This window comes from Emys orbicularis, chromosome 1 (assembly GCF_028017835.1).
Source record: "Emys orbicularis isolate rEmyOrb1 chromosome 1, rEmyOrb1.hap1, whole genome shotgun sequence".
Classification (NCBI taxonomy): domain Eukaryota; kingdom Metazoa; phylum Chordata; order Testudines; family Emydidae; genus Emys; species Emys orbicularis.
In genome coordinates this window covers 32,572,123-32,585,262 of record NC_088683.1, presented here as the reverse complement: position 1 = coordinate 32,585,262, position 13,140 = coordinate 32,572,123, and the positions used below count along the sequence as shown (strand labels likewise).

The 13,140-nt window shown below is 52.8% G+C and overlaps 1 protein-coding gene across 2 annotated transcripts in view; it reads right to left on the bottom strand.

The window, feature by feature from the left end:
- The window catches only part of ABCD2 (ATP binding cassette subfamily D member 2), an 85,687-nt gene that overhangs the window by 57,920 nt on the left and 14,627 nt on the right, over positions 1-13,140 (bottom strand). For both annotated transcript variants that reach the window (XM_065419412.1, XM_065419420.1), the window contains exon 2: positions 1,330-1,510. In XM_065419412.1, coding sequence (XP_065275484.1) covers positions 1,330-1,510 — 181 coding nt within the window. The remainder of the gene's footprint in view (positions 1-1,329; positions 1,511-13,140) is intronic.

The window sequence follows — 13,140 nt, the reverse complement described above, 5'->3', positions numbered from 1 at the left end:
TTTCTCTTCTACTGAAGTTAGTATATAATCACAAAGTACAAAGACTTGCACATGTTTCAAGTACATAAAAAGGCTGTTACAAGGAGGAGGGAGAAGAATTGTTCTTCTTAACCTCTGAAGATAGGATAAGAAGCAATGAGCTTAAACTGCAACAAGGTATGTTTAGGTTGGACATTAGGAAAAACTTCCTGTCAGGGTGGTTAAGCACTGGAATAAATTGCCTAGGGAGGCTGTAGAATCTCCATCATTGGAGATTTTTAAGACCAGATTAGACAAATACCTGTCAGGAATGGACTAGATAATACTTCGTCCTGCTATGAGTGCAGGGGACTGGACTAGATGATCTCTTGAGGTCCCTTCCAGTCCTATGATTCTATGTAAACTACAAAATGAACAAGCAAACACATTCCCCTTGCCTCCTGCTCTTCCAAGTTGTATTTTTTCCCTGACTTTTTAAAAAAAAAACATTTCAAACAAAATTAAAATCAGGGCTTCACTTCGCTCTCATTGCTGGAAGATCTGGACATGATCTTCAGAAGACCTGAATAGTGCTGCCATACAAGCCTATAACCTGAATAGTGCTGTCATAAAAGCCTATAACCTGAGCTTCACTTCTCTTTCTTTACTCTACTTGAGGTGAGAGGAGATGCTGATTCTTACACAGGTCAACACAAAACAGAATAAATAAATATTAATTAATCAATGTTTGTGAAGCATTCTGATACTAAGGTGATGAGCAAACGCCACAGAAAACCCACTAGATAGGTAGATAGATGGATAGTATTTAGTAATATAGCAGCAGACATTCTGAGAATTGACACACCTTCCCAACCCTGGTTGGGGCATGAGGGCTACAGCTAACATTACAACTTGATGAGACCTCACAGCTTAGGGCCTCCTGTGAAGAGAGGAAAGCGAGCACCTGACATTCTTGATATTGCAAATATAAAAAACAAGATTTTATTTTAAAGTTTGTGAGACCATCTTCATACATCAGAAAGGGCAGTAAATGGTTAAAGTGATATTTATAAACTGCTTAACCACAATTCACCTTGGCATCTTATTTGAAAAACCTATCCTTTGATTCAGAATGTGTTTATCACGCTTAAGTTCAAAGATGCAGTTTCTGTCACTGATATGTCTTCAAATGGTTTGTAAAGTTTTACACATGCCAGGAGCTGCCCAAGGATGAGGCGTGTATGGTGTTTGAATATTATAGCACTACAGCTATAAATGGTATTAAAATGAAATGTAGTCTTCTTACATGACTACTCTTCTACACTAATAGTTTTAAAGAAACATTTGAAATTAAATAAAAGTCTTTATTACCGCCATCTGCAAATCCTGTTGCTGTGATTATAGGTACAGCCACCATAATCAAACCACAGCTACTCCAGACATACTTCATCAGGAACTGCTCTATCATGATGTACCATAAACGTTTGGACAATATGAGGTTCATTTGGTCTGCCAAAGCCTTGTAACTTTCTTGTAGTTGTTTCATTTCCACCTATAGTTAAAAAAATGTAAGTATTTACACAGTATAGTAAATATTAATATACATATGAATACAATACACACACACACGTACATATAATATAATCAAATGACCAGTGTTCGGATTTGAATTCTTCACTATATCTTGCAATCAGTACAGCAAGCTATGTGGTACCTGTTTAGACAAAGGGCCACATTCTCAGTGTAAAACAGCATAGCGCATGGAACTCATTGGGCCGGATTCTGATTTACACCAATGCCCCTTTACCCCACTCTGGCAGTTTTATACCCACTTCACAGTGCCAGAGCAAAATGCAAGCGAGTGATAAAAGCTGTTCCTTACCATCGAAGTAAAACTAGTTCTACATGTTTAATGAAGAGGATTTTAAGAACTATACACCTGTAAGTTGAAACTGCAACTCATAGACTCATAGACTCATAGACTTTAAGGTCAGAAGGGACCAATATGGTCATCTAGTCTGACCTCCCGCATGATGCAGGCCACAAAAGCTGACTCACCCACAACAGAATCTTCCAGCCTGCGACCCCTGCCCTATGCTGCGGAGGAAGGCGAAAAACCTCCAGGGCCTCTGCCAATCTACCCTGGAGGAAAATTCCTTCCCGACCCCAAATATGGCGATCAGCAGAACCCCGAGCATACAGGCAAGATTCTACAGCCGGACTCTCATTTTACCCGCTATGGCCCGTTAATGCCTATTTGACTAAAATCACATTATCCCATCAAACCATTCCCTCCATAAACTTATCAAGCCTAATCTTGAAGCCAGAGAGGTCCTTTGCCCCCACCGTTTCCCTCGGAAGGCTGTTCCAAAATTTTACCCCTCTGACGGTCAGAAACCTTCGTCTAATTTCAAGCCTAAACTTCCCCACGGCCAGTTTATATCCATTCGTTCTCGTATCCACATTACTACTAAGCTGAAATAATTCCTCTCCCTCCTTGGTATTAATCCCTTTGATATATTTAAAGAGAGCAATCATATCCCCCCTCAGCCTTCTTTTGGTTAGGCTAAACAAACCGAGCTCCTCGAGTCTCCTTTCATAGGAAAGGTTTTCCATTCCTCGGATCATCCTAGTGGCCCTTCTCTGTACCCGTTCCAGTTTGAGTTCATCCTTTTTAAACATAGGAGACCAGAACTGCACACAGTACTCCAAATGAGGTCTCACCAGCGCCTTGTATAACGGAAGCAGCACCTCCCTGTCCCTACTAGAAATACCTCGCCTAACGCATCCCAAGATCGCATTAGCTTTTTTCACAGCCACGTCACATTGCCGACTCATAGTCATCCTGCGATCAACCAGGACTCCGAGGTCCTTCTCCTCCTCCGTCACTTCCAACCTATGCGTCCCTAACTTATAACTAAAATTCTTGTTAGTCATCCCTAAATGCATCACCTTACACTTCCCACTATTGAATCTCATCCTATTATTGTTACTCCAATTTACAAGGTCATCCAAGTCTCCCTGCAAAATATCCCGATCCTTCTCCGAATTGGCAATACCTCCCAACTTTGTGTCATCCGCAAACTTTATCAGCCCACTCCTACATTCGGTTCCGAGGTCAGTAACGAATAGATTAAATAAAATCGGACCCAAAACCGAACCTTGAGGAACCCCACTGGTGACCTCCCTCCAACCCGACAGTTCCCCTTTCAGTACTACCCGCTGCAGTCTCCCCTTTAACCAGTTCTTTATCCACCTCTGGATTTTCATATCCATCCCCATCTTTTCTAATTTAACCAGTAATTCCTCGTGCGGCACAGTATCAAACGCTTTACTAAAATCTAGGTAAATTAGATCCACCGCATTTCCTTTATCTAGAAGGTCTGTTACTTTCTCAAAAAAGGAGATCAAGTTGGTTTGGCACGATCTTCCTTTCGTAAACCCATGTTGTAATTTGTCCCAATTGCCATTCACCTCAAGGTCCTTAACTACTTTTTCCTTCAAGATTTTTTCCAAGACCTTGCATACTACAGAAGTTAAACTAACAGGCCTGTAGTTACCCGGGTCACTTTTTATCCCCTTCTTGAAAATAGGAACCACATTAGCTATTTTCCAGTCCATCGGTACCTCCCCCGAGTTTACAGATTTATTAAAAATTATCGCCAAGGGGCTTGCAATTTCTCGCGCCAGCTCCTTCAATATTCTAGGATGAAGATCATCTGGTCCACCCGATTTAGTCCCATTTAGCTGGTCAAGTTTGGCTTCCACCTCTGATACTTTGATGTCAATCGCCCCTCCTTTATTCCCCTCTGTCCCGCTCCCTCTATTCCTAAGCCCTTCATTAGCCTTATTAAACACCGATGCAAAATATTCATTTAGATATTGTGCCATGCTTAGATTGTCCTTAATCTCCACTCCATCTGCAAGCTTCAGTGGCCCCACTTCCTCTTTCTTTGTTTTCTTCCTATTTATATGGCTATAAAACCTCTTACTATTGGATTTAATTCCCCTCGCGAGGTCCAACTCTACACGGCTTTTGGCCTTTCTCACCGCATCCCTACATGCTCTGACCTCAATAAGGTAGGTTTCTTTGCCGATCTCTCCTCTCTTCCATTCTTTGTACGCTTTCTGTTTTTTCTTAATCGCCCCTTTGAGACGCCCGCTCATCCAGCTGGGTCTAATTCCCCTGCCTACTGACCGTTTCCCCTTTCTCGGGATACAGGCCTCGGACAGCTCGTGCAACTTCAGCTTGAAATAATCCCAGGCCTCATCTGCCTTTAGCTCTCTAAGTATGTTAGCCCAATCCACTTCCCTAAGTAGTTGCCTTAATTTATTAAAGTTGGCCTTTTTGAAATCGTAAACCTTAGTCACAGTCATAGTTTTATTTCTGTTAACCCTTCCATTTAGTTTAAACCAAATTAGCTCATGGTCACTCGAGCCAAGGTTGTCCCCTACAACCATTTCCTCAACGAGGTCCTCACTACTCACCAGCACCAAATCTAAAATGGCATCCCCCCTCGTCGGTTCAGCTACTACTTGATGAAGGAATTCATCTGCTAGCACGTCTAGAAACATCTGAGCCCTATTATTGTTACTAGCATTTGTTCCCCAATCTATGTCTGGGAAGTTAAAGTCCCCCATGATCACACAGCTCTTATTAGTTTTTACTTCCTTAAAAACATTAAATAGTTCTCTGTCCGCATCCAGGCTAGATCCCGGCGGTCTATAGCACACCCCAAGCAGTATCTCAGGGGAGGCTCTAGTAGTTCTTTTACCCAGTGTAATTGTTGCCCAGACAGACTCCGTCTTATCCATTCCATCACTTATTATTTCTTTACATTTTAGCTCATTATTGACATACAACGCCACACCCCCACCTTTACCTTTTTTCCGGTCATTCCTAAACAGCACATATCCTTCCATACCTGTACTCCAGTCATGACTACCATTCCACCACGTTTCGGTTATTCCTACGATATCAGGTTTCATTTCTTGGACCAGGAGCTCCAATTCCTCCATTTTGTTACCTAGGCTTCTCGCATTGGTGTATAAACATCTTACCATATGCTGTCTATCTTTTCTCCCATTAGTTGTGCACTTTGGTACGGACCCCGTAGTGTCCATCCGTCCCCTCCTTCTTATGTCCAATTCCCTACCCCTACCTATATCTGTGCTTTTCTCCTCGCCCTCTTTTTCAGTGTTGGAATCTGGCGTGGAGATCAACTGGACATCTCCCAACCGTCTCCCCCAAGTTCCTAGTTTAAAGCCCTTTTGATGAGATGAGCCAGCCTCCCTCCCAGAAGTCTATTTCCTTCCCTACTCAGGTGAAGTCCATCCCGCGAGAACAGCTGTCTGTCCCCGAAAGCCTCCCAGTGGCCATACATCCCAAAGCCCTCCTTATAGCACCACTCCCTTAGCCAGCTATTTATCCTCACAATCCTGTCTGCCCTTTGCTGTCCTTCTCTAGGAACAGGCAGAATCCCACTGAAGATAATCTGAGCCTCGACTTCCTTAAGCGTCTTCCCCAGCCTGGCATAATCTCCCTTGATTCTCTCTAGCGAGAACCTAGCCGTGTCATTCGTTCCTACATGAAGGACGATCAAGGGGTTCTTACCCGCTCCTTTTAGGATCCTTTTCAACCGCAGGTCCACATCCCGTATCTTAGCGCCCGGCAGACAGCACACCCTTCTGTTTTCCGGGTCCGCCCTGGTCACAGGCCTGTCTAACCTCCTCAGTAAGGAGTCCCCAATCACATAAACCTGCCTTTGCCTGGGGGCAGCGCAATCTACCAATCTATCCCCTGTTCCCTGCGGCCGTAACTCCTGTCTGTCTCTATTTTCCCTTATAGTCCCCCTATTGCCATCCTGTATCCTCCCGGGGCCAAGTGTTGATGCTACTTCCATCAACTCCTCCCCCCTGTGTATTGGACTAGCTGCCCTTCTTTTCTTCCTCTGCCTCCCACCATCAGGTACCACTTGCTGCGTCCCCTCCTCGTTAGCCAAACACCCAAACCTGTTCTTGAGTTCTATTTCCCCCTCACTAGCCCTCCTTTTCCTTGGCCTGCTTCTCACGGTCACATGCTTCCACTGCTCTTGTTCTCCCCCCGACATTCCCCCCTCACAGACCATAGCCCCCGCTTCCATCTGCACCCCTGAGCATGCCCCTTCAGCCACCCCTTGCCTTTGCTCCATTAGCTGCTCAAACCCCCTTCTAAACTCTACCAGGGTCTCTACTTGCATCTCCAACCCCCGAACCTTTTCCTCTAACAGGGCAAGTAGGCGGCATTTCATACAGACATACCTCTGATCAGGTGCACCTGCTAGGACTATATACATACCGCAGCTGCTACATGCTTTCATCTGCATTGTGTCCCCTGCTGCCTGGCTCATGGCTGCTGTGGTCTCTGCCTGCAGCCTCTGAGGGAACAAAGCACACCGACCACCGCGCCCACCTGCCTCCCCTTCCACCTCCCCCTGTAAACTCCCACTTAAACTCCCCTGTTAGCAGCCCTGTTGGCCGGCTCCTGGGGGCCGCTGCTCGCTGCTAGGGCCGCTGCTCGGCTGGGAGGCCTCTTTTATAGGCCCCCTAATCAGCCAAGCTCCGCCCCCTAATCAGGGCGGAGCCCCTACTCAGGGCTCGGGGCTCAGCACACTGCCCCTACAGGCCTCTACACATACAAGCACTACAAAGACAGACGCAAGTACAGATACCTTCTCCTCCAATGAGACTCACTCCCACTTAAACTCCCCTGTTAGCAGCCCTGTTGGCCGGCTCCTGGGGGCCGCTGCTCGCTGCTAGGGCCGCTGCTCGGCTGGGAGGCCTCTTTTATAGGCCCCCTAATCAGCCAAGCTCCGCCCCCTAATCAGGGCGGAGCCCCTACTCAGGGCTCGGGGCTCAGCACACTGCCCCTACAGGCCTCTACACATACAAGCACTACAAAGACAGACGCAAGTACAGATACCTTCTCCTCCAATGAGACTCACTCCCACTTAAACTCCCCTGTTAGCAGCCCTGTTGGCCGGCTCCTGGGGGCCGCTGCTCGCTGCTAGGGCCGCTGCTCGGCTGGGAGGCCTCTTTTATAGGCCCCCTAATCAGCCAAGCTCCGCCCCCTAATCAGGGCGGAGCCCCTACTCAGGGCTCGGGGCTCAGCACACTGCCCCTACAGGCCTCTACACATACAAGCACTACAAAGACAGACGCAAGTACAGATACCTTCTCCTCCAATGAGACTCACTCCCACTTAAACTCCCCTGTTAGCAGCCCTGTTGGCCGGCTCCTGGGGGCCGCTGCTCGCTGCTAGGGCCGCTGCTCGGCTGGGAGGCCTCTTTTATAGGCCCCCTAATCAGCCAAGCTCCGCCCCCTAATCAGGGCGGAGCCCCTACTCAGGGCTCGGGGCTCAGCACACTGCCCCTACAGGCCTCTACACATACAAGCACTACAAAGACAGACGCAAGTACAGATACCTTCTCCTCCAATGAGACTCACTCCCACTTAAACTCCCCTGTTAGCAGCCCTGTTGGCCGGCTCCTGGGGGCCGCTGCTCGCTGCTAGGGCCGCTGCTCGGCTGGGAGGCCTCTTTTATAGGCCCCCTAATCAGCCAAGCTCCGCCCCCTAATCAGGGCGGAGCCCCTACTCAGGGCTCGGGGCTCAGCACACTGCCCCTACAGGCCTCTACACATACAAGCACTACAAAGACAGACGCAAGTACAGATACCTTCTCCTCCAATGAGACTCACTCCCACTTAAACTCCCCTGTTAGCAGCCCTGTTGGCCGGCTCCTGGGGGCCGCTGCTCGCTGCTAGGGCCGCTGCTCGGCTGGGAGGCCTCTTTTATAGGCCCCCTAATCAGCCAAGCTCCGCCCCCTAATCAGGGCGGAGCCCCTACTCAGGGCTCGGGGCTCAGCACACTGCCCCTACAGGCCTCTACACATACAAGCACTACAAAGACAGACGCAAGTACAGATACCTTCTCCTCCAATGAGACTCACTCCCACTTAAACTCCCCTGTTAGCAGCCCTGTTGGCCGGCTCCTGGGGGCCGCTGCTCGCTGCTAGGGCCGCTGCTCGGCTGGGAGGCCTCTTTTATAGGCCCCCTAATCAGCCAAGCTCCGCCCCCTAATCAGGGCGGAGCCCCTACTCAGGGCTCGGGGCTCAGCACACTGCCCCTACAGGCCTCTACACATACAAGCACTACAAAGACAGACGCAAGTACAGATACCTTCTCCTCCAATGAGACTCACTCCCACTTAAACTCCCCTGTTAGCAGCCCTGTTGGCCGGCTCCTGGGGGCCGCTGCTCGCTGCTAGGGCCGCTGCTCGGCTGGGAGGCCTCTTTTATAGGCCCCCTAATCAGCCAAGCTCCGCCCCCTAATCAGGGCGGAGCCCCTACTCAGGGCTCGGGGCTCAGCACACTGCCCCTACAGGCCTCTACACATACAAGCACTACAAAGACAGACGCAAGTACAGATACCTTCTCCTCCAATGAGACTCACTCCCACTTAAACTCCCCTGTTAGCAGCCCTGTTGGCCGGCTCCTGGGGGCCGCTGCTCGCTGCTAGGGCCGCTGCTCGGCTGGGAGGCCTCTTTTATAGGCCCCCTAATCAGCCAAGCTCCGCCCCCTAATCAGGGCGGAGCCCCTACTCAGGGCTCGGGGCTCAGCACACTGCCCCTACAGGCCTCTACACATACAAGCACTACAAAGACAGACGCAAGTACAGATACCTTCTCCTCCAATGAGACTCACTCCCACTTAAACTCCCCTGTTAGCAGCCCTGTTGGCCGGCTCCTGGGGGCCGCTGCTCGCTGCTAGGGCCGCTGCTCGGCTGGGAGGCCTCTTTTATAGGCCCCCTAATCAGCCAAGCTCCGCCCCCTAATCAGGGCGGAGCCCCTACTCAGGGCTCGGGGCTCAGCACACTGCCCCTACAGGCCTCTACACATACAAGCACTACAAAGACAGACGCAAGTACAGATACCTTCTCCTCCAATGAGACTCACTCCCACTTAAACTCCCCTGTTAGCAGCCCTGTTGGCCGGCTCCTGGGGGCCGCTGCTCGCTGCTAGGGCCGCTGCTCGGCTGGGAGGCCTCTTTTATAGGCCCCCTAATCAGCCAAGCTCCGCCCCCTAATCAGGGCGGAGCCCCTACTCAGGGCTCGGGGCTCAGCACACTGCCCCTACAGGCCTCTACACATACAAGCACTACAAAGACAGACGCAAGTACAGATACCTTCTCCTCCAATGAGACTCACTCCCACTTAAACTCCCCTGTTAGCAGCCCTGTTGGCCGGCTCCTGGGGGCCGCTGCTCGCTGCTAGGGCCGCTGCTCGGCTGGGAGGCCTCTTTTATAGGCCCCCTAATCAGCCAAGCTCCGCCCCCTAATCAGGGCGGAGCCCCTACTCAGGGCTCGGGGCTCAGCACACTGCCCCTACAGGCCTCTACACATACAAGCACTACAAAGACAGACGCAAGTACAGATACCTTCTCCTCCAATGAGACTCACTCCCACTTAAACTCCCCTGTTAGCAGCCCTGTTGGCCGGCTCCTGGGGGCCGCTGCTCGCTGCTAGGGCCGCTGCTCGGCTGGGAGGCCTCTTTTATAGGCCCCCTAATCAGCCAAGCTCCGCCCCCTAATCAGGGCGGAGCCCCTACTCAGGGCTCGGGGCTCAGCACACTGCCCCTACAGGCCTCTACACATACAAGCACTACAAAGACAGACGCAAGTACAGATACCTTCTCCTCCAATGAGACTCACTCCCACTTAAACTCCCCTGTTAGCAGCCCTGTTGGCCGGCTCCTGGGGGCCGCTGCTCGCTGCTAGGGCCGCTGCTCGGCTGGGAGGCCTCTTTTATAGGCCCCCTAATCAGCCAAGCTCCGCCCCCTAATCAGGGCGGAGCCCCTACTCAGGGCTCGGGGCTCAGCACACTGCCCCTACAGGCCTCTACACATACAAGCACTACAAAGACAGACGCAAGTACAGATACCTTCTCCTCCAATGAGACTCACTCCCACTTAAACTCCCCTGTTAGCAGCCCTGTTGGCCGGCTCCTGGGGGCCGCTGCTCGCTGCTAGGGCCGCTGCTCGGCTGGGAGGCCTCTTTTATAGGCCCCCTAATCAGCCAAGCTCCGCCCCCTAATCAGGGCGGAGCCCCTACTCAGGGCTCGGGGCTCAGCACACTGCCCCTACAGGCCTCTACACATACAAGCACTACAAAGACAGACGCAAGTACAGATACCTTCTCCTCCAATGAGACTCACTCCCACTTAAACTCCCCTGTTAGCAGCCCTGTTGGCCGGCTCCTGGGGGCCGCTGCTCGCTGCTAGGGCCGCTGCTCGGCTGGGAGGCCTCTTTTATAGGCCCCCTAATCAGCCAAGCTCCGCCCCCTAATCAGGGCGGAGCCCCTACTCAGGGCTCGGGGCTCAGCACACTGCCCCTACAGGCCTCTACACATACAAGCACTACAAAGACAGACGCAAGTACAGATACCTTCTCCTCCAATGAGACTCACTCCCACTTAAACTCCCCTGTTAGCAGCCCTGTTGGCCGGCTCCTGGGGGCCGCTGCTCGCTGCTAGGGCCGCTGCTCGGCTGGGAGGCCTCTTTTATAGGCCCCCTAATCAGCCAAGCTCCGCCCCCTAATCAGGGCGGAGCCCCTACTCAGGGCTCGGGGCTCAGCACACTGCCCCTACAGGCCTCTACACATACAAGCACTACAAAGACAGACGCAAGTACAGATACCTTCTCCTCCAATGAGACTCACTCCCACTTAAACTCCCCTGTTAGCAGCCCTGTTGGCCGGCTCCTGGGGGCCGCTGCTCGCTGCTAGGGCCGCTGCTCGGCTGGGAGGCCTCTTTTATAGGCCCCCTAATCAGCCAAGCTCCGCCCCCTAATCAGGGCGGAGCCCCTACTCAGGGCTCGGGGCTCAGCACACTGCCCCTACAGGCCTCTACACATACAAGCACTACAAAGACAGACGCAAGTACAGATACCTTCTCCTCCAATGAGACTCACTCCCACTTAAACTCCCCTGTTAGCAGCCCTGTTGGCCGGCTCCTGGGGGCCGCTGCTCGCTGCTAGGGCCGCTGCTCGGCTGGGAGGCCTCTTTTATAGGCCCCCTAATCAGCCAAGCTCCGCCCCCTAATCAGGGCGGAGCCCCTACTCAGGGCTCGGGGCTCAGCACACTGCCCCTACAGGCCTCTACACATACAAGCACTACAAAGACAGACGCAAGTACAGATACCTTCTCCTCCAATGAGACTCACTCCCACTTAAACTCCCCTGTTAGCAGCCCTGTTGGCCGGCTCCTGGGGGCCGCTGCTCGCTGCTAGGGCCGCTGCTCGGCTGGGAGGCCTCTTTTATAGGCCCCCTAATCAGCCAAGCTCCGCCCCCTAATCAGGGCGGAGCCCCTACTCAGGGCTCGGGGCTCAGCACACTGCCCCTACAGGCCTCTACACATACAAGCACTACAAAGACAGACGCAAGTACAGATACCTTCTCCTCCAATGAGACTCACTCCCACTTAAACTCCCCTGTTAGCAGCCCTGTTGGCCGGCTCCTGGGGGCCGCTGCTCGCTGCTAGGGCCGCTGCTCGGCTGGGAGGCCTCTTTTATAGGCCCCCTAATCAGCCAAGCTCCGCCCCCTAATCAGGGCGGAGCCCCTACTCAGGGCTCGGGGCTCAGCACACTGCCCCTACAGGCCTCTACACATACAAGCACTACAAAGACAGACGCAAGTACAGATACCTTCTCCTCCAATGAGACTCACTCCCACTTAAACTCCCCTGTTAGCAGCCCTGTTGGCCGGCTCCTGGGGGCCGCTGCTCGCTGCTAGGGCCGCTGCTCGGCTGGGAGGCCTCTTTTATAGGCCCCCTAATCAGCCAAGCTCCGCCCCCTAATCAGGGCGGAGCCCCTACTCAGGGCTCGGGGCTCAGCACACTGCCCCTACAGGCCTCTACACATACAAGCACTACAAAGACAGACGCAAGTACAGATACCTTCTCCTCCAATGAGACTCACTCCCACTTAAACTCCCCTGTTAGCAGCCCTGTTGGCCGGCTCCTGGGGGCCGCTGCTCGCTGCTAGGGCCGCTGCTCGGCTGGGAGGCCTCTTTTATAGGCCCCCTAATCAGCCAAGCTCCGCCCCCTAATCAGGGCGGAGCCCCTACTCAGGGCTCGGGGCTCAGCACACTGCCCCTACAGGCCTCTACACATACAAGCACTACAAAGACAGACGCAAGTACAGATACCTTCTCCTCCAATGAGACTCACTCCCACTTAAACTCCCCTGTTAGCAGCCCTGTTGGCCGGCTCCTGGGGGCCGCTGCTCGCTGCTAGGGCCGCTGCTCGGCTGGGAGGCCTCTTTTATAGGCCCCCTAATCAGCCAAGCTCCGCCCCCTAATCAGGGCGGAGCCCCTACTCAGGGCTCGGGGCTCAGCACACTGCCCCTACAGGCCTCTACACATACAAGCACTACAAAGACAGACGCAAGTACAGATACCTTCTCCTCCAATGAGACTCACTCCCACTTAAACTCCCCTGTTAGCAGCCCTGTTGGCCGGCTCCTGGGGGCCGCTGCTCGCTGCTAGGGCCGCTGCTCGGCTGGGAGGCCTCTTTTATAGGCCCCCTAATCAGCCAAGCTCCGCCCCCTAATCAGGGCGGAGCCCCTACTCAGGGCTCGGGGCTCAGCACACTGCCCCTACAGGCCTCTACACATACAAGCACTACAAAGACAGACGCAAGTACAGATACCTTCTCCTCCAATGAGACTCACTCCCACTTAAACTCCCCTGTTAGCAGCCCTGTTGGCCGGCTCCTGGGGGCCGCTGCTCGCTGCTAGGGCCGCTGCTCGGCTGGGAGGCCTCTTTTATAGGCCCCCTAATCAGCCAAGCTCCGCCCCCTAATCAGGGCGGAGCCCCTACTCAGGGCTCGGGGCTCAGCACACTGCCCCTACAGGCCTCTACACATACAAGCACTACAAAGACAGACGCAAGTACAGATACCTTCTCCTCCAATGAGACTCACTCCCACTTAAACTCCCCTGTTAGCAGCCCTGTTGGCCGGCTCCTGGGGGCCGCTGCTCGCTGCTAGGGCCGCTGCTCGGCTGGGAGGCCTCTTTTATAGGCCCCCTAATCAGCCAAGCTCCGCCCCCTAATCAGGGCGGAGCCCCTACTCAGGGCTCGGGGCTCAGCACACTGCC